A 22,011-nucleotide genomic window follows, 5' to 3' on the forward strand; every position below is an offset into this window, starting at 1 on the left:
GGTGTTGCACAGCAGCTTGATTTGGGGAGGAAATGTTATGTGTGTACACATTAAGTGTGTTAAAGTTACGTGGAGTTTTGGTTTAAGTGCAAAGATATCAGAAAGTAAAGCACTGTGATCACCTGTTAAATAATAATTAACTATAGCACAGCCATGATTATCTAAATGTCGTATGGAAATTGAAGATATTCAGGCAATCAAGGGATTTTACAATGTAATTATTAGACGATGGGGAGATGTGACCCTGTTTAGGGTAACAGGGAGCTATGGTTAATTGATGTTGGCATAATCAAACTTTTACTGTTTTATTATTTTGGGACCCTAGGCTTTGCAAGAAAATTTGTGCGTGTGCTTAGTAAAAAGAAACCCCAAACATGTGAAAATATAAGCCTAAAAGTGAATCTTGAGGTTATGCTTGCATTACCTTGCTGTACTGAATTACTGCTATGATTATAAGTGGTGAGAAATTATTTATATTGTCTGTAAATCATCCCCGTTTTACATCATAGTGAAAATTCAATGCCTCTTGATTCTGGGTATTTTGTAAAGGTATCAGTTTTCCTAAGACATCAAAAATAACTAGTTTTTTCCAAGTCAAACTGCAAAATTTAAGGTGTGTTTTCCTGCAGCCAAGAAATCTTTTTCTTTCTCGAAAGACCTTTGATATGTGTACAGTCTGAGCATTGTGAAAGGAAATACAGTTAATGCAGTCCTCCTTGAGCTTCGTTGTCTTCAAGTTTAGAACGTGAGGACATAAAACAGAATTTCCCTTCATTAGAGTTCATTATGAAAGGGTTTCCACTGCACGGCTGTGATACTGAACCTCTGGAATTTCTAATAACTCAACCTGCCCTCTGGAAGGTTTGAAGATTAAGTATACTGTTGCGACTGTCTCCTACTGAAAGTTTTTATATTGCTCTTTCCCCCCCCTCTTTTTCTTCCTCTTCCTTGAAACAGAGTAATTTCTGAAAACTCTACAGCAATCCTATCTCCATGTAAATTAATACTGTAAATTGTGCTGCTGGTGAGGGTGGAGGGAGTTGTAAGAGTGGGTGGGGGGAGAGAAGAATTAAAATCATTCCAATAAATGGTTTAATTTATGCCTCAGCAGTTAAGCATGCTCCTGGTTAACAGAAATACCCTTCAGCTACACAGGATTTGGGAGGGTTGGAGGGCACTCATTTGCACATAAATAGCCATTAACTGATAAATTCCCAGAGGTCTCCTGTTGCATGCTAGTGGTTCTGACCTACTTAGCTAGCTTAAATTTGTTTTACAGAATTATTATAATTCCATCCTTGGTACTTAAACTTTGTGATTAATGCATGCCTCACAATACAATTAAAGTATAATTACACAGTTTTACAGTTTGCTATCATGGTGTTATTATTATTACAAAGAGCTGGATTTTGCAAATATTACAAGAATTAGGGTTCTGATACCCATCACTTTGCTGTTATTAAGTGATTATGTTAAATGGGACCCCTTTATGTCTGAAGAATGAAGTGGAGAGAGGGGAATCATTAGCTAACACATCAGATGGTTTCTAAGTGATTGAGGAAGAGATGTGTGCTGGGGTTTTCTACACATCTGTAGACCATAGGTGCAAACACCTTGTGTTCATCTTTGCCAGCTGCCTATGACATGCACATCTGTGCTTTAGTGTTTAACAAAAGTTTCATACTAAACTCATCTCTGTAATCTAATAAAAATCATTTGCATGTGTTGAATATCTGATTTTATTTTACTTCATTGAAGCTTTCTATTACAAGGGCATTATTAAAAATATTAACAGCCAGATACAGAGGTCCAGTAGATGTGTGTAGTGTAGGTTAAGATGTATGTGCAAAGATGATGCAAATATTTCTCTTGTGCTCTGTAAACTCAGAGCAGTTCTCTATGAGGGATCCTTCATTTTTTCGGTTTGTGTGCACGAATGTATTGTCTATTTATACTGGCTGCAAATAACAATAACGCACAAACACTGCTATTTTTGTCTTAATTATAAGGGTAACCTGGCCTCCCCTATTCATCTGACCAAACTTAGGCTACTGTTTGTTCTTCAAGGAGTGATCCAAGAACCACTAATGTTACTTGTATGTGACCCAGAAATCACTGCTGAACTGCAGAATTTTTCTTCCATCCCTTTTTTTTTTAATGCAACTGCACCAGAAAACTTAGGTCTTTACATTAACAATTAATACGATTAGCTAATCAAAGGACTAAAAAATATTTTAATAGTATTTCCCTATTCCAATGTAAGTTACAAATCTAACTTTACTTTATCTGTGAATGTGTTATTGCAAACTTCACTGATGGGAAATGGAGCATTTGACACTTTCTCTGAATTACACTTTGTTCTTCTAAAGCTCTTAAGGTTACACTATAAAATGTTTTAGCTGTAATTGCACAGTGGAAACTCCGAGGGTTGTACAGAAATCAAAAGCTGCACCCTCAAGTCTTATTTGAGCCAGTGTCTTGGATTTCATTTTTGCTTAGTTTAAAATGACCTGTTGCATTTGTGGTTTTCTGCTTTTTAAGTTGTGCTGTTAATTTCCTTAACAATGAAAATATTTCTTCTTTTTAATTCCGGAGAACACCAAGAGTAAAAAGCAAATAGAAATCTTTTTCTTGGAATGATTCCTCTCACATCTGTAATTTTAGTCTGTATTTATGCTACTGCAATGATAAAATCTCTGCTTTAGCTATTATCATTTGCTGTCATTGAGCTCAAAAAACATTGGTCATTATTACTGATGCATGGAAGCAATGTGCACAGGTAGCCAGTAATTATGCTTGGAAGAATTTGCTATATTTCAGTGCTTCCTACTTGAATATTCGTGAATTGGTTTTATTTCCAGTCTTTAAAAAAAATACTGCATTGAAGTGGCTTAAATCATTTTCATGTGGCACAGCAAAAATGCGAAGTCACATTACCAGAAAGAAATGGTCAGCAGTAAGAGCTGTTTTGCAAAGTTGGCTTGCAACAACTACCACACCATGTGGAGAAAACAGTTATCCTGTAATAATAAGACTAATGAATTCAGAAATCCATTGATTGAACTGGCTCTGGGTAGATTATGTGCAGGCTTGCTTCAAGGAGAGGAATTTATGAAATGTTTGCCGCATCCAGCAAGCGCTGCCGCTATAATACAGCTGCCTCCTCAGTGGTTTGCTTTGATCCTGCGGAATGAAAGGACAGGAGGATCAGCTCAGGTCTAAATGAGATTACAGCTGGTTCGGCAGCTTATCTGGTCTAATGCCAACTAGTGTGGCTTTGCACGTCCTAAGGGGTTTACAACAGAAACTGTTTATTGAGTATCATCGGTTTACTCAACACAAGCAGGCTAATCCTTCCCAGCCTCAGCATGTTGTAGGATTGTGCATGAGCCAAACCAAAAGCTGGTGTAGCCAGGGCCTCCAGAGCCCTTTGTCTCGCTTCGTATTGATTTTTATACCTGTGTTAAAGGCAGTAAAAAAATAAAACCAATAACCAGCCCCTATTGTGAGCAAAAGGTTAATCTGACCTAAAAATCTTACAAAAGCATCTTTTAACCCTAGAAGGGATTGCAGCCTTTCTCTGACTTTTCACTCTAGGGATTTTCTAGTTTAAGGTTTTGAAGAGCAAAATCGGAAAAAGAGCTTAAACATTTAACTCGGTGTGTCTTACGAGGTCTCTGAATTCTTTCAGCAGCTGCACAGAGAACTTTACACGGTTATTTCTGACATTATTAACATTGTGTCATCTGCCTGTGGTAGGTGATGCTGTGTAGCAAGGACGTGACATGCTGAATGTAGGCAGACTGTAGCAGGAGCTGGTGGGTGTCCCAAGGCTCATGCTGTGGTGGACTTTATGTAAAAATATCAGAAAATGCCTTTAGCATTTGCTCCCCCATCCTTTCCCCCTCCGCCCCCCCCAAAAAAAAAAAGAAAAAAATTGGCACACTGAATATGGATTACATTTTAAGGAATTTTTTAAAGTATCAAATAGGCCCATAGGAGCAGAATGTTTTTAAAAAAAGTATGTGCTACAAGTTTTTAAACAACATCCCATTCTGTTTTGATATGAAATACCATGGAATATTAGATATAAAACTATTTCATTGACCATGTTTCCTGTTTGAGGTGACTTTATTTTGGAAGACATTGTGGCATGTGTCAGATTATTACAAATCAGATGTTCTTTATAGTATAGGGAAAGAATAGATTAAACTCTAGGAAGCCTTGCAGAGTAGTAGCCAGTAAGTTATTAAATCTGCATTGTTGGAATTATGTGGGAATTGATTAGATACCTGTATTTTGTATACTATGCATATCATCGAGAGTAATTAAATCAGTTCTGCTGTGATGCAGGGAAGACAATGTGGTGACATACCCATCTGTCATCAACTGCATGTGAAAGACTTAAACTAGAAACTGTTTTGAAGACTGTTGAATACTATCAGAAAAGATGGCAGTAAATTGAGGAATTATGAATGGTTATTTCCTTTTCATTTATCTTAATTGGAACAAATGTGTATTTTAAGCTATATGTAAGCAAAAACGTTACTGTGGCTACCATGGAGGCATTATGAGTGTTGTGTGGGGAAATTGCTAAAAATTATGGTTAAGATAAATGTGAGCTTTAGTAATACTTAAGCCTAATGGACAAGATGTGTACAAGTTTAAAATGTCATATTTACCCTTTTGCTTGTATTTTATTAAACCTGACCTTAAAGCAATAGGTTGTTCTTGTGCAGTATTACATTTTTGGCACATTTGGAGATAAAAGCTATTGTTGGTGATTGCTTAAAGTCTCTTTGTTCAATCATCTGAACAGTGCAAATCAAAGCACTTTGTCAGACTGTGAGAAGTTTTGCTTGGATAATGCTTCCCACACACGCAGGTCACCAAATAAATTATGTGCTCGGTTTTACACCATAGCTGGTGCTGGAAGTTAAATGGATGCCCGGTGGTAGAACTCGTAAAACATTTTCCTGTTAACACGACCAGGCAGAATTGACATTGTTGATGGCAGCTTTGATCTAATAAACTATCAGTTCTAACAGTGATTTTTACTGTGTTTCAGAGGGGATGATGATAAAAGTTTAGCAAGCCTACTGTTCTTCCTGGATGACAGAAAATTAGCTCTACTGTCTGTATTACCAGATGTTGCGAACAATGTTAGCAGGGGATGTTCTGTACCTAAAGTAATCTCCTCCACTGAAAAGATGTATTACACGAACAGCATCCTTTAACACAGTGGATACTCCGTAAAGAACAAAATTGATTTTTCAGGAAGGAAATAAAATACTTTGTTTTGGAATTTGGAAACAAGTTACTTCATTATCTTGTGTACAGGTTTACCTGCCTTCTAAAATCTGTTTCTCTCTTGGAGAGAGATTTTTCCTAAGCCACTTATAGTATATGACTCCCAGCAGGTTGCTAGAGAGTATCCATATGCATTTAGTTTTTTGATTTTCTGCAAAGGCATCTAGAGGAGCTGGAGCAAGAGAGTTTTGTTTTAAAAATGAAAAAAAAAATTTGAACGACAGTTCCTCTCTTTGTTACAGTCTTCTTTTAAATTAAGAGAAATGTAGAAAGTTTGGAAGTATTTTCTCAGGCTTCCCACCTGAAAAATAAGAATGGCATGGTAATAACAAAGCGTTACACCTGTAATGGCAGGACAGGTGTGTTACTGGAAATTATATTCTGGATGTCTGAGGAGAACTGTGGGTAGTAGTACTAATAGTTTGCTTGTTTTCAGTGTTTGGGGTTTGTATTTTGATACCGTTCCTTTACCTGCCCTCCATACTTTAGGTAGTTATTCTCGGAGTCCGTTTCACATTTCCTGTTTAGATCAGGAAATTTCAGCTGAGATGACACCAACTCAACATTTGAATTTCTGCAGCCTGGATGGCTATTCTGCCAATCTGTCGTCTTGGTACTTGAGTTCGTGTGAGAACAAGTTCAATGACAGAAACTGCTTTTCTAAATCTGTGCGAGGTAAACAAACACATCTGAGAGATGTGATGAAGTTGACCTCAGTGAATTTGTTTCAAGCAATTTGCCAAATTTTGAAAATATATAGATATAGAAATATTTTTCCCCACAGAGTGGCTAAGAAGAATTTTAATGATCTTTACATGCCCATAAATTTACCATCACATCTCTCAAATTGTAAGCTTTTCCAAAGTGATGGATATGCTTCTGATCTGTTTGTATGAAACATGGTGAAGTTAAACAGATATCCACTTTAATACAGTATGTGGGTGTCTGTTCCCCAGTGTGAGGAGTCTGTTAAACTACTGGATTATGAATTGTAAAAAGTCATCTGTTTAGGTCAACCTGTTAAGCTTATTTTTTTTAAGATATCTTTACTGTGTGAAAAATTACTTTTTTTAAAAAGTAAACAGTAGCTTAGAGAAGATATGAACTTGTCCCATCACTATAATTCTCTGTCAACTGGTGTTATACTGATATTGGAGTCCCATGGACGAGCTAAAGGAAGGATTTTGGAAATTATTATACTTAAAAGCAGGTTTCAGTATTGGCCTTTCAGAACCAGTTGATTGACATTCCAGTCACACTGAATAGTTATCATTTCTCATGGAATTTTTTTGCAAACAAAAGACAGTAAGGAATTGATAAAAAAGCCTTAGCTTGTAAAAATTCAGAAAATTTCTTGCATCAGAGTCTGGGTTATTGTTTAGCTATAGACAACTACACTTCATTGCCCTCCTGGTGCTCTAGAAGAATGTGTTTCAAGTAAATTATGTTGTATAAGTAAGCAGCATATTGGGTTTCCACTACAAGAAAAACACTGAAAAAGTGATTTAAGTCCAGCAGAGGACCGCTGATATCATATGGGGTCTGGAGCACATGCCCTGTGAGGGGAGGCAGAGAAATCTGAGTTTGTTCATCCTTAGAAAAAAACAGACTTGGATAGGAGGTGGGGGGGAAGGCATTTTGTTGTTTTGTGCAATAATCTAACATCGGGTTATAGATAAGATGGAATCAGACCCTTCACAGAGGTGTTCAGTGGTAGGAAGCAATGGACTGAAATTATGATGAAAGAGGTTTTTATTAGCTCTAAGGATAAAATTTTGACAGAGTAATCAAACATTGGAACAAGTTTTTGGTCATTTTGTAAAATTTTCCTGCTTGGGGTTATTCAGGACTGGCATTGCTTTGAGCAGGGCTTGGACCAGATGACCTCTAGAGGCCCCTTCCAATTTAGATTTTTCTATGACTCTAGCTCTTAATTGAAAAAACAACAACAAAAACCCACAAAGCGTATTTTTTTTAAAAAGTCCCTATAAAGTTACAGAAATGTAATTATGATTTCTCTGTTTCAAAAAAAAAAAAAATCTTGCGTATACAATGTAACGTTTCTTTAAAACAAAATAAATGAACAAAACCCTAAAAACTGAGGGGTGAAGTGTTTCATGGTCAGGACTGATCACAGAGCCTCCAGTGACTCCTGCAAACCCTTCCTGTCTCCCATCAATGGTGGAAAAGCGTGTTTTGTGGTTTTGTTTTAAACTCTCATCACGTGAGGCTCACAGCTCACTGGCAGCTCTGAGAGACCCTTGTGAAACAGCGCACAAGAGGCTGAGACACGTTCACTGTTCTGGAGTCTTGCATGTGGTATAGGAATTTGTTGGAGAGTTTTATCTTTGATCAAAAGTAATTGTAATGTCAGAATGTTAGAAAGATTGCTATTCATTATAAGGCTTTAAAGAATTGAAATGGAGCTAGTTTGTGTTTTGTGAAATAATAGTGATTTAGAAACATTAAGTTCGGTTTAGGTGGGTTTTTTGCATGTATGTGAACTAAAAAAGGGGAAAAAACAGCTTAGGATAGTATCAGTTTCAAATGCGCTCTGTCCATCTTTTTTCTCTATTTGCTCTAACAGAGGTTTAAAAAAATTCTGAATCTGATCTATGCAGAAAGCCCGATCAGGCAAATTAAATGTCTTTTTAACTCTTTGCTTTTTCTGTGCTGTTCCTGGAAAGAACTGCGCTCTGACTTACCTGTTCAAAGCAACAAGATGATTCCCAGTGCTTTGACCAGTGCAGAATCCAGCCCAGGGTGCTCAGTTGGGATCTGTGACCACCTGAGCCCTCCTGCTGAAGTGAGGACCTGGGCCGACTGTCCTGGGACAGCAGAGAGTCAGTCTGTGTGTGTGTGTGTGTGTGTGTGTGTGTGTTCCAGTTTTGCAGTAAAGAGATGAAGAAAACTGATCTTAGCATATGCCTGTGTAAATACAGAGAAGAAGCTAACTTGACTGAATACCAGTGAAGGTAATAAAGGAAAATTGCAGTTGAGCTCAAATTAGTTCTCTTTTTTTTTTTCTCATGACTGTTCCACAAGCTGAAATGTGAACTGGTTGCACTGAATTAGCGCAGATTGTGTTGTCTTTGCTGCTTTTGCAACCGTATCTTAGTTAAATGTGGTCAGGAGAAGACAACTGGCACGAATTTGCCTGGGTGGCTGAAGCAGATGTAATATTCCCTCCCAGCAGACCTACCCAAAGCAGGCTGGAGCTTTGTTACTTGCATTTAAATTATGGTCATAACAACTTGTCTTTTCATGATGTAGTTAAACCCTTTGAGAAGGGTTAAGGAGAAAGTGCTGATATTCTGCAGCCCTGAATGTTTGGCTCTTCTCTACCTTGGTGTTTTAGCGTTGTATGTCTGTTCCCGTTAATATCTTTGTCTTTGAGCATAATAAAGATGTTGGGGATTTCGTGTTCTCTTGGTATATTTTAAGAGTATTACTGAGCGCACACACAACATGCTGTCACGGTGAACACAGGGTTCTCTATTACTGTGCTTAGCTATAGAGAGGATTATATTAAACTTGGTAACCTTGCTGAAGCCCCTTTGTACATTGCTGCTGTATTGATAATCTTCACATGATTCAACTGCAGTTGAAAACCTTTTATCACAGCATTAACACTTTCCATCCCAGTGAAAATGAGGTGATCTCTTTGATATCAGGAGATGAGCTCTTTGATGTGCAGATAACTTTTTTTTTTTTTTATTAGTGTGGTCCTGCAGAATGTTGCCTTGGACATTTCTTAACCTGAGTATATACCCAAGTCTAACCATTAAAAAATGAGCAAAACAATAGTAGTTAATTAAGGGGCTGTTAAGCTGTTTGATTGCTTACAAAAGTGTGGATGCTTTGGGAAAATATTAGTGTTCTAAAAGAAACCCACAATAACATTTTGGAGTAATTAAGAAAAACATTTCCTGGTATTTCACATCTAAAAATAAAAAACAGTATTACCTACATAGCAGTAAATCGAAGCAGCAATGTGTCAACATGTTGTATCTGTGATGAATGCAAGCATATTAATGAACAGCTTTCCTCTAAAATGTAAAGTTAAATGCATAGAAAATCATGGAAACTTAGTGCCTCTTCTTCAGTATTGAACATTGTAGAATCACAATTTTGGTGACACTTTGTCTCTCTTCAAGGTAAAGGGAATACAGCCAGCAAAGTTCAAGCTTCATTTCCTTTTTCTTTGTCCATTATTTTAATGTATGCTGCTTCTTTTCCAAATACTTGCTGTTTCTTGTAATTTAATAAGAAGTGTTTTGGATAGATGGCTGGCCCATTTCTCCTTATATTTAAGACCTTCACCAAGCAACTGGTAGAAGATTCTTGCAAGTGTTTATATGACAGCTTTCACTTGCATGTCACGATTATTGCATCTCTTTGGCTTGGATCATCATTGCAAGTCTCACTGCATCCACAGTCACCTGGGAGAGTCAGAAGGACAGGACAGGCTGATCATAACAAGTTCCCAATCTCTCTTCTGCCATGTAGTAGTGCACGGGGAAAAGGTTGCTGCATGAAGAATGAGATGAAAGAAGTGATATGAGGATGGAGAGCTGGCTGTGCTTGCAGGTCACTCCATTTCTGGTTTTCTTCTTTCTGAGTTAAACTTTTCTGCAGTTGCTGTCTGTCTACTCTTCTATTTGAAGGATTTGCACATTTCTTCCTGCAACTCCATGTGTTTTAAAATGGACTTCTTGATCCTCTTGTCTCTATTGAGTCTGGTGGTGGTGTCCTGGGAACTTTTGCTGCTCTCCAGTAAAGGGTGGGAGCACTCACTCTACTACTGCCTTGGCCTTTGTGCAACTTTTGCTCTCCAGTAGAAAACACCTAAAGGAGTGTATGTGAATTACACCTGGATATTGAGTTGTCTTTGTCACTCTTATGTGATACTTTTTTCTAAAAGTCCAGAAGATAGTATCCAAACAAATGAATATATTTAACATTTCAAGGGATGACTGTGTTCAGAGATGCTGCAGCTTGACAACTAACATCTCTTACTTTGAATGCTTCGTTTGAAGACTTTGAAATTGGTTAGTGTATGGTTGCTTTTACTAATTTTAATGATTCTTGGATTGTGAAAATTGATCAAGCAATGAGAGGTAGCTTTGCTGGTTGTATATTTCAACGTAATATATTGTTGTTTCCCTATTGCTGTGGAAAAGAAGACTTTTAAAACCTGAGGCTTTCAGTTCACTATTTTTCTACACTGTGTTCATTTCTTGAAGTGAATTTCTCTATTGAAGTAGCTGCCAAGCTATTACAGTATCTGTTGTTTAAAAAAAAATAATAATAATTAGTAACATTGACTTTAAATTTGAATAACTCGTGTTTTGCATTTTTACTTATGGGGTCAGTTGCAATGGTTATGTTTTGGGCTTTTTGTCTGGTGTTTATTTTTTTAATATAACTTTAAACCTGGAAAGCTTTATAAAGAGTGCTGGTTTTTATTTACTTTTTATTTTATGTCAAAATGTAATCAAGTGCTTTTAATTGTGCAGTTGATAGACTTGTAGAAGATGCATTAAGCAAACAAACCAACCCAAACAGAAATAGTAAAAAAATATAATACCTTGTGAGAATATTAAAATCTCAAGAGCTACATTCCTTAGCTGTTGATACTATAATTATTAATTACTGACAACTTGCATCGTATGTACCAATGCACAGTGTGATAACGTGAGAAAATATTGCTGCTGCTGCATTTCCATTGTAATATTTAAAAGGATTTCACATTTTCCCCACTCTTTTGTATATTTTAGTGAATATCCCAAATAATGTCCAAGGAATTAAACTTCACTTTAGTCTTCAAATCACTAAAAGGAAAAAAAGTAGTTGTTTAAAATCATTAACCATTCTTAAAAATATTTGTATCATCAAAGAGCTTTATGTGATTTCCTGAATAGTAAGGAGTAAGGGTCATTTAGTTTAAGGTATTTTCTGTTGATATTATTTAACTAGGGAAGGTGACCCTGAGCTGAATTGCAATGCGTGATTTGAATGCCCATGGGCTGCCCTTCCTTGGTTTGATTGGAGGAGATTATCTGGGTTTCTAATATACTTTAATTACTCTGCTTGTATAAATTGTCACATTAGAAGCTTCTTAACTGTTGAGTCTGTTCTATCAATGATCCTCTAACAATAGGAATATACTAGGCTCTTCCACTGAGATTTGAAGATTTATACCATCAATGAAAGAATTGGAATGGCTCCGTTTAAACCTACTGTATCTTCAATAGGAAAGCATATGTGATCTGCTTCTACTCAAGCAGCAATTGTGGTAAATTGAAAGGATCTGTAGCCTTTTTTATTTTGTTAATAGGCATTTTTCAATTAAGGGAACATAATGCAAAATAATGCAAAATATGTTTTAGGATGTTTAGGGGCAATGTTTTCCTGCTGTGCATGTGGATAAAAACAGAAAACAGTATGATTAGGATTTTTGGGTGAAGGAAGGTGGGGTATCTTTTAGCGATGATTAGCTAAGGTTTTACAGAGAAGCTGTCGTAACTGAGATGCTGCTCTAATGTCTGTGTATGTCTTTTACAACCTAAGCTAGATGCCCTGGTATTTTAATTATCTCTGTATATTTCTACACACACACATATAAATAAGTCTCCTCTGTCCTAGAGTATTATGGTGATTTAGACCTCTTTGGACCTTTTACTCCTGAGCACTGCCGGCATCTGTGGGCCTGACAGCTCTGTTCAGATGAGCTAGGAAAATACCAGAACTTGGAAGACTCCTGCACTCAGATGGTGTAGGAGTCTTCTGAGACACAGTGGTCTGATGGCCTTACAGTAACAGGTCCTGATGAGCAGCAACTCGTTTGGCAGGTACAGCATGTGTATCTTGTAAAATATACCACTCTTGCCTCCTATGTGCAACCTTGTCTATGGCTAGCCTACAGAAAATATGAAGGATTGCATCCACTGTGTCTGGTTAGTCCAGAGATGTCGGATTCGATCTCATGAAGAACAGAAATCTGTGTGCTTGAAAGCATTATGGAGTCCCACTACTGAAGATGCGTACTTAAACATGTTAGTTTGGGGTCCTTGTTTTTTAAAAAGCAAACAACAGTCTGATTAAATATCTGTTGCTAAGTGGTTAGGACATAATACTGAGGGGGAAGCATTTTATGGGTCTTATTTCTTGTTCTGAGATTTTGTATTTTTACCCAATGATTGACTTAATATAGAACTCTCAATCAAAGAGCAGAGCCCTATCTCAAAACCGGTCTATCAAAACTAGACCCAGGTGCCCTCTACCCTAAGGCTGTTGTTATATATGAAGAAAGTGTATTCCAGGTTTTAAAATGAAGGTAACTACTGCCACACCTTCTGCAGCCTGCTGGTTTTGGTGTAGATTAGTCATGATATCTGGGCCCCAGTAGACAGAGTTGTAGGTTAGATGCTCAGCTCAAGGCATTTGTGTAGCTGAACTGCAGGCACCTAGGGGACTTCCTGGTCAAAAGAGGGTGATCTGCTAAAGTGAGCAGTCTGGGAATTCTGATTCAGGAGTCTGAGACCTGTTTGTGCCTTGCTTTTTAACTATTACATCCTTTTATCCCTTTGGATCTCATCCAACATTCAAGATGTCACTTTGCATATGCTTCACATTGTTGTGCCTGATGAAGGCAGGTTGTAACACTGACATGTATGATTTTGTGCAAGTCTGTGCTATAAAAAAATTAAATACAAATGAATGAATTAAAGCATTGGATAAAAATCTTGGATGTCGCAGTTGTGAAGAGTGTCACTCTTCCCTAGTTAGCCCTCCCTACCTCGTCACATACATACATAACCAGGCATATTATTCCGTCATCCTTTCAGCAGTAAACATTTAAACACGCAGGCTGTTGTGGATTATTGAAGCAAATTAAACTGGAGCAAGAACACTGAAACATGATTCAATAAATACTGAGCTGATGGAGGCATGTTAATTCTTGATAATATTGTATTGCATTGTCTAAATCTAAAACACAGCCCTATACCAGCTACTAGGAAGAAAATTAACTCTATCCCAGCCAAACCAGGACAGATATTTTCTCTGTATATTGCAGTTATGGAAAAAAAGTTGAGAAACTGTGATTTGAGGTAGGATTGCTACTTCTGTCTGGTTACTACTGCAGTCATACCAGTCTCAAAATACTGGGTGCTAAATGAAGGGATATAAAAAAGAAATTGTGAGTTTAGAAATAGATTTAAAAGAGGACTTGGGTATTTGAATCAGACTTGGGTAGAATTTAGTCACCTTCATTTATGCATGTTTCACAGAAACAGCCTGAATGTGGAAGCATCTGAAAGTCGGTAGGTGACTGTTCTAACTATTGAAGTTCCCTTGGTACCTAAACTTGTGTGCCCAGAGACACTAAGGCTGTTTTCACAGGCCTTAGCTGTTCAGCATCCAGCTTAGGCACTTTGAGGCCACAAACTAAATGTTCTAGCACTGTAAATTCTTGTGAGCGTGCTGTCAGCGCACCTACTGAAGATGCTGATACCCAAGTGTTCAGTGCAGAGCTCTGCAGCTCGGCCAACTTGTGCTCCAGACTATGGCCAAGAGGTTCCCTGCATCAGCCAGTCTCCATATCTCTTCAGTTCTTTATGCTGAAATCTTCACAGCTGCCCCATAGCTGAAGAAGCCTCAACTTCCCCCAGTCGCTTCTGTTGCCGTTATCACTCCTGTGGCAACATTAAAATAGAACCAAGGCATGATGCATTTATTGCTAAAATATCAAAATGAGAAACTGCATTGATAATCTTAGAAATGAAAAAAGCGGGATAATGTTTGGAAGGGAAAACTGCAAATTCAAGTATTAATCAAGTTGCATTGGTCTACAGACAGCACGAAGTTCCTATTACCTGTCTTTGAATTTGAGTGTGATGATGCTGTTTTGTTTTCCTTTGCCTGAGTCTTCCTTGAAAGAACTGATGTTAATAGTTGAAATTCTAAACATCAAAGCCATTTATCATTTTAGAAACACTTAGAATCATAGACTCATAGAATCATTTTGGTTAGAAGAGACCCTCAAGATCGAGTCCAACCATTAACCCAACCGTGGCACTCACCCATGTCCCTAAGAACCTCATGTCCGTGTCTCTTAAACCCCTCCAGGGTTGGTGACTCTACCACTACCCTGGGCAGCCTGTTCCAATGCCTGACAACCCTTACTGGGTATTGTTCCCAATATCCAATCTAAACCACTTATACACCTCTACCTAGTCTCCCTAGATTTATCCAAGGGTGTTGGTCCTGCAAGTGTTGGGTTTTAATTATTTATTTGTTTCAACATCAAAGTGTAATTTATTTCCTTGACAAAGACTTTCCTGAGCTTAATCTTGGCCATACTGGACAGCTGAGTTCTGTAGATGTTGTGGCTGTCCTAGCATGGTCTGGGAACAGAAGAACTGGGAGTAATATCTGTGAAGACAGCAGTCTCTATTTTTTCAGTCTGGGAGCCCCTGAGGGTGGTGGTATATGTCCATTACAATGCTGGTAGGAGGAGAGAGGTCTTTTGTTGTGTTGGGGAGTTCTGAACCCTTGTAGTTCAAATTAAGTGACATTGTATTAGGTCTAGATTCCATCTCTCCAGCTTTACCTAAATTTTCACTCCATTTTAGTAATCCAGATTTGCAAAGGCATGGTTTATGTTTGCAAAAGGATAGTTCATGATTACGATATATGCATCCAGATGAACGGCTGCAATTCCTTACCCAGGTGTAGGATACAGAGAATAATCCCACATGCTACTGCTATACCTATACATCCAGGACAAGCCTCATTCAAGTAGCACAAATATTCCCTTCATTTACAAACCCACGGTTTATTTGATCTGGTAGTAAAATATGAAAAAGCACTCCCCTTTTTACAGAAATAGGAAATGCACAATTTAAAACAAGTAAAAACCACACCAAGTAATTACCATTGTAATGAGGCAACCAGTGGTTCCACGGTTCTTACAATGATGGAAGACTACATGTATATAGTTTCAGAAGTTGAATGATGTTTGGTCGTATACTTCTCTAGCATTACAAAAATGTGGAAGCCTGAATAAAAAATAAAACTGTATTTATCCATATTTTTATGGAATTAAAAAAAAATTGCTTGTTGGTAGAAGTAGCTGGACACTTCTGCTGCAGCACATATTGATGCCCCATCGATTCTAAGCATTTACCTTATTGCAAGCATTTGTGTAGGTTACTATGAATAAACATAAATACTGATTTGTACGTGTTGCCCTTCCACTGACACAGAGATATATTACCTTACTTTGGAAGTCTGTGCACCCTTCTACTTTGCATAGATGGCTAAAGGAGATGCAAGGCACCCTTCTTTGGAGAGGTAATTTAGAGGAGAGAAAAAGGTCTTTGTGCAGTTTTACAGTGTAGTCTGCATGTAAGTAAGGCAGAATTTGTTCCTGTAAGTTTTATTCTATGCACTGTGAAGCATGGTACTTTCCTTTTTCAACACAATAAACCAAAATAGTTTTTTATGTTTTACTGTTAAACTTTTTTCTTTTGTTTTTATATTGAGTGAAAATGTATTTTTACCTTCATTCTTTTGCCCTGCTTTTTACTTTTTCATTGTTTGTCCTCCAGCCCTGGCTACTTCTGTACCCTTTTCTTTGTCATTTTTAATGAGGGTTATCCCAAAGAAGAATTGCTTGACTTTTTAATGCTACTCTTGCATCTTTTTCAATCATATTTACTTGGAGAATATGCCTTATATGTAAGAATACCAACTGATATACTGAATATAATCCTTGCTTTCTTAAGCATTGATTGTTTTCACAGCATCCTGAAAGCGTAAGCAGTCTTACTATCCAAATATCATGGCTGGGAAACAGGCTACCAAAAAGCTGTATGATTTATGTGAAGCTGCAGTGGGAATAAATGTCAGGTTCAGAATTCCTGGCTTCTTTTCCTGTGTTTGGACTCACACCATCTCTCAAAGAAATACTTGATTCTTCCTAATATTACGAACCCTCCCATGTGTGTTAAATGTACCCGATTTGAAAAGTAGCTAGTACTCAATTCTCTGTCTGTCCTATTGAAACTAATGGATGCCTGCAGGCAGGCATAAGGTATCGTTACCTTTGACAGCCAGTATGTTTTATGTTTTAAATTATGTGTTAGGCAGAATTTTTGGATACTAATTTGATATAATGAGATGCGCTTCTAATACCAACCCTAGTACGGGAAGGCCTTGCAGCCAGCCTACTCTTTATTTAAGATTATTCCATTTCAGATGTCCTAATGAGTGCTGCGAGTTGTGTAATTCTTTCATAATTTTCCTACATTCCCAGAAGGAAACTAGGGGCTGGAGTTTTTTCTATCTTTGTTTTAGTTTATTTCAAATTAGGGTGAGCCCAGAATAAAGATCTAGGGGAAGAGTTTTGTGAAACACTTGCTATTGTGAGAATGGCAATTAAGAAAAAAAATATTATGGTCTACAAATGTTAATGATAAGGCAAGTCTTAATGCCTCTGCTGTTTGCCATTATCTTATAAATATCTTGACTCTGACTTTACAGTGCTGTTTATGGAATTTAATAAAGCAAATGTAATAATGCTGCCTGTGCTTTAATGCACAATCTCAATTGAGTTGACCAGAAGATAAATAGGAACAGGAATGATAGTGCGTTCCTACAGATTGTTTTTAATAAGCGTGTTATTTAGTTGATCAGCCCAGTGCAGTAATGCCTCCTATCCTGCTCTACCAGACAAATTTATTAATGCTTCCACCCCCCCCATTTCTCTGAGAACATTGATTCCCTGCAGACATATCTCTATTAAACCTCTAGAAAGTCACAACTTCCAAATTAGATTAAGTAGCAGGAATGGTACTAGAGGAATCAAAGAAAATTGAGTGCGTTATTGAATTCATGCCACATTGTCTCAGGAAGAGATGGGAGTTATGTGTAGTGGTAACTTTTGTCCTTACTGTACTAACAAAGCTGTGGGCATTGCTGTCAAACCTCATTGTCTGCAGCGCATCAGGATAAAATGAATCTTTTATCTAAACTCGTACCTAGTGAGGTTTTACAAATGAGAAATAGGTTTCGGAAGGAAGCTTTAAAATTGATCAAAATCATTTGCCATTATTTGCTGTACACAACCCTATCCTAAAAACCCTACTGACAAAAATGTTAAAAAAGCATCTGGCTTTGGATTGTAAGCAGACTTGCTTGTCATGCTGGCAGTTGCAAAATGCAGATATTCATTTTAAAGCTGCCTATTTCTCATTTTGATCTGACGTATTAAAAAGCATATAATTAATGGTTGACATTAGTAATTAACATTAACTTTATGGTGCTTAATATGCCATCATTCATCCATCAAATAACTGGTACGCATAATGTCTCTGCATAAAGGTTTTAATTGCACAAAATGATCCTTCAGTTCTCAGGCTCTACAGTTTAAAGTAGTTGTAAATGCATTTTTAAAAGATGAGAATTTTTCATTTATTGAATGTAAACAGTGTTTTTGTTCCTCCCTAGGAGCGTGCACAGACGCTTAGGCCAGGGACTTCGACTGGGACACACGGCCCAAGACGCACAGCTCCCATTAGCGGCTAAAGAGCACCACCTTGCTGTCGCCAGCGCTCTCTGGAGAAATTTCTTTCCCTATTTGAAGAGCCAGAGAATGTCGCAGATGCCACCTTCCCCACAGCTTGCTGATACAGCTGCAGGTGAGCACTGACCCTCCCTGCAGCTACTGGTTATGGTGCTATTTTCTGTGTCACAAACTTACAAGGATTTTGTATTTGGGATATTTCTACTCCTGTGTGTTAACTTAAGTATGCATAAATGCGAAAAGTAGATTCTATGCTAAATATTTTGACAAGAAGAAATATTGTAGTGTTGAATTACTTGATAGAATATAAACAGATTGAGGACTCCAAAGGGATTTTAAACTATAAAAGCCTGACTTCCTTTTCCCTACTATTTACAGATTATAATCAATGTTCCAGTGTTATACAATATAAATGAGAATGCCTTCTTTCACTATATCCAGAATTTACATTTTTCGGTAGAAGTTTATAATTTTGTGTTGAACTGTTTGTTATGGTTGTGATGCAAAATAAGTTTTTCTTAAATAATATTTTACATTTGAAGGCAGTTTTCAAAAGTTGATGACATGGCTAATTTTTTGCTGAACCTTTATGGTCATGGTTATAAAGCTATTTCATAAATCATTTTAATTATTTATCTTGCTTTACACTGAAGGGTTTTAACCTTGAAGTAAAATATTCCATATGTATACAGACTCCACGTGCAATGAGTCGGCATGGCAGTGAATAGAAAGAAATCCCAGTTTGATCTTTAACATCAGTAGCTAGCATTGTATTCTGTAGTTACAATGAAATCTTGTGTCCGGTTAACTACAATTTAGAGAAGTGAAATATAAAATTATGTGAATTAGATAAAGTTCAAGCTCAGAAGCACTGAGTCAGTAATAGGAAAGTTTAAAAACCTGGCATCTGTAGTAATTAGTAGGGAGTGTTAATGAAGGCGGTGGTGTGCAGTGATCGTGGGCTCAGGCTGCTGAAGCCTATGTGGGCAACAGCAGCACAAACCAAAGGATGAGGTTGCTAATGTCAAAACTTTCATTCATGTCCTACAGCGTCACATCTCCTTATTTTACATTAACACAGTCAAATAGCAAGAAGAACAACCTATTATAAACTCTGCTCAGAAGCAGGGGAGCACACTTGTGACCCGCTGTACAGTGACGTGCTGCGCAGCGCTGCGGAGGAAGGTGACCTCTTCCCACGCTGGAGTTGCTCCTCACCCCTGAGGTTGCAGCTGTCCCAGCTCTCCTGCTCCCTCTGCCAGGCACACAGCCTGGGACTCACGTTGTCCCTTCCCTCTCCCATTTCTCCCCTACCTGCGTTATTGCTGATGCTGCAAAAGCAATGTGATAATCTGGAAGAAGGATGGTACAAACTGCTTCCTCACTGAAGGCAGAGCGGGACTCTGTGTGACCTCCTGTTGTATTCTGAGGCACATAAGGAAATGTGAAGTCCTTCATAGCTCAGGGTGGTCTCTCTACACCATTAATTAAAATAGTTTCTTTGTTGTGTCTAAAAACTAGCCTTTTCCATCTAATCTGAAGTCAGTTTCTCAATGCATGCAGTTTTAGAAATAATTATTTTAATATGTTTATATTACATTTATATTTAATTTAGGTTGGAGAATTTGGGAACCAGTGAGCCTCTTTATTTCATTGCCCTCCAAAGTCATTTTTCCTGACTCATTTGATGCCTCTCGTTTCCTATAACATAATAACTGCTCAGCATTTCAAATTACATTTTCTTCCTGAGTTTAAATGCATTTTTCATTTGCAGCATAAAGAATGTGCTATAATTTTTATGCTGGTAGTGTTAGATATAGATTCCACAGTAGACCTAACAGAAACAGCAAAAGGTTATAAACTTCATTAACAAAAACCGCACAAAGTACTTTCCCAGTTTCTAGATCTGCAACTGCTACATGAAGATCCTTTTTTTCAAGAATGAGCTTGTCCATAGTGCATTATTTACACAGTAACTCTGGGTACAAGAAAGTCTATTCTAAAAATAGAAAGTATCAGCTTTTACTAGTGAATTATTTCCAGATAGAGTTTTTTACTGCGAGAAGTGTGCAAAAACAGCTAAGCAAATAAATAAAACTCAACCCTGTAAAGCACAGTAACACTTAGGTGTACAAGGGAAAAAGTGGTGGCTGGAGGCTGGAAGGGGAGGCCAAGACAACAAAGCAAATTTTTAAGACACATTGTTTATTGCATAGGTGGTAATAATAGGGCTTATAATCTGTGGTTTCATTAATGTATTTAAAATTGTACATGTTTAGATCCATTTTCCCTCCTTTCCGTTCAGTGTCATGTTGGCTTACAAACTCCTTGGGACAGAGACTACACCTTAATGTATAGAAATGCTATCCGTTAGAATAGTTGCCCCGTTTTAATTGAGACTTCCAGTACTCCCAGACTGCAAGTTATTAATAATAACTAGTTTTTAATACTTTTTAGTGGAACAGGGATGTACTGCGAGACCATTAACATAGTGCCATGTTTTTATTTCTTTAAAATCAGGTTTTACTCTCTTAGCTTTGGATATACCCAGCAAAGCCCTGTCAGAACTCCAGCCACAGCCTGTTATATCAATGATGCAGCTGTTTGGATGGGATGACATGGTGTGGCCTCAACTGGTGTCAAGATATCTAAGTCACCTAATTCAAAACAGGTGAAAAAATGCGACTGCTTGTTCTTCCAGTACTTTCTCTTTTTTTTTATTAGACTTGTGGAAAATGTAGCTTCAAACAGTAGTTTCATTATGTTGGTCCAGGTTCTTTGCATCTGTTAAAGTTCTAGGTCTCTTGAAATCATCTGGGACATTTCATAGGGGATAGTGGATGCTCTTTGGCTTGGGTTGTTTGGGGTTTTTTGTGTGTAAATAGCTTAAGATACTCAACATTTGTCAGGAAGATGGGTAAGTATTTTGAAAAAGTTATTTGTCTTTTCATATAGCAAACCACTTATTTTTTTCCCAATGGAAACCATGTTGTTACTAACAGATTTCAGAAAATGGGGACCTAGGTAATATCTTCAGAGAAGTACTTCTGTGAAGAGCAGTACTGCATCAAAGTGAAATGCCTGAACCCCATAACCTATTTTTAATTTGCATAGTTACAGTTATCCACCCCCTTCTATTGTTGCTATGCTTGGGCAAAGTTGTTACAGTGGCCTCCTGCCCTAGCTGCACTTGAAGTTGGATAATAGAGCTTGGTAAATTTTAAAATTTCTAGTTAAAAGTACCGGTCTTGTTTTTCCTCTACCGGTTACACTTAGCACAAAAGAAGTTAAATCTTCTTATCGAAAGTCAAGACAAACTTTATGATTGGAATCTGAAGATGCTATATAGTAAGTATTCAATGTTTAAATATCTTGACTCCTTCAAAATGAAGAGCTCCTGCAGAATGCTGGGGATGATGGGTTGAGCAGTATCGAAAGTATGAGGAAAAATGACTGTAACTAAATGAATGCATTAAAACTTTATTTTTCACAAGCTTGGAACAATTTCTGAGTGCATATTAATGTTCGTGTAGCTCAGGTTTCTGAGACATGCTAAATGGATGCATTAAATTAAATAAAAAGTTTAGAAAATTTATCACATTTCTATGTTTCACATGCCACTGTTGAATTTTCATAGTATCGCAACATTGTTTAGGTTGGAAGGGACTCTTGAGATCAGATAATCTGACTTGTCCAATGCTTCTGCTCCAGCAGGGGCAGCTTGAAGAGATTGCCCAGGACTCTGTCAAGTCAGAAATTTGTATACCTGAGAAATTTTATTTGCTTTAAGTAGGCCCCTATGAACCTAAGATAGGTGGATGGTGGTGGTGGTGGTGATTGTGGTGTGGTTGCTTTCTTTTTTTCCCCCCCTCGCCCCACTTCTGAATCAGGCTTTGGAAGCAGGGAAAGTGAGGGATGAGAAAGAAAGACCGAGTGTTTCTATGTCAGACTGTATTTGAAAGTAACAAACATTGCACATTTTTAGGGTACATATTGTACAAAGGAGCAGAGCTGTAAATCAGGATGTGGTAAAGACTACTTCAGTGTCATTGGCAAAGCTGAGACTACGGCCTTCTTGGAGGGAAATATTAAATCAGGTTGAATTTATT

General features: G+C 37.5%; 1 protein-coding gene across 3 annotated transcripts in view; it reads left to right on the plus strand.

The window, feature by feature from the left end:
* MMS22L (MMS22 like, DNA repair protein) overlaps window positions 1-22,011 on the plus strand; it is a 94,222-nt gene that overhangs the window by 51,308 nt on the left and 20,903 nt on the right. For all 3 annotated transcript variants that reach the window (XM_065834255.2, XM_071806723.1, XM_071806722.1), the window contains 2 exons: window positions 17,827-18,017; window positions 20,423-20,573. In XM_065834255.2, the coding sequence (XP_065690327.2) occupies window positions 17,827-18,017; window positions 20,423-20,573 (342 nt within the window). The remainder of the gene's footprint in view (window positions 1-17,826; window positions 18,018-20,422; window positions 20,574-22,011) is intronic.

This window comes from Patagioenas fasciata, chromosome 3 (genome assembly GCF_037038585.1).
Source record: "Patagioenas fasciata isolate bPatFas1 chromosome 3, bPatFas1.hap1, whole genome shotgun sequence".
NCBI classification, from domain to species: Eukaryota; Metazoa; Chordata; class Aves; order Columbiformes; family Columbidae; genus Patagioenas; species Patagioenas fasciata.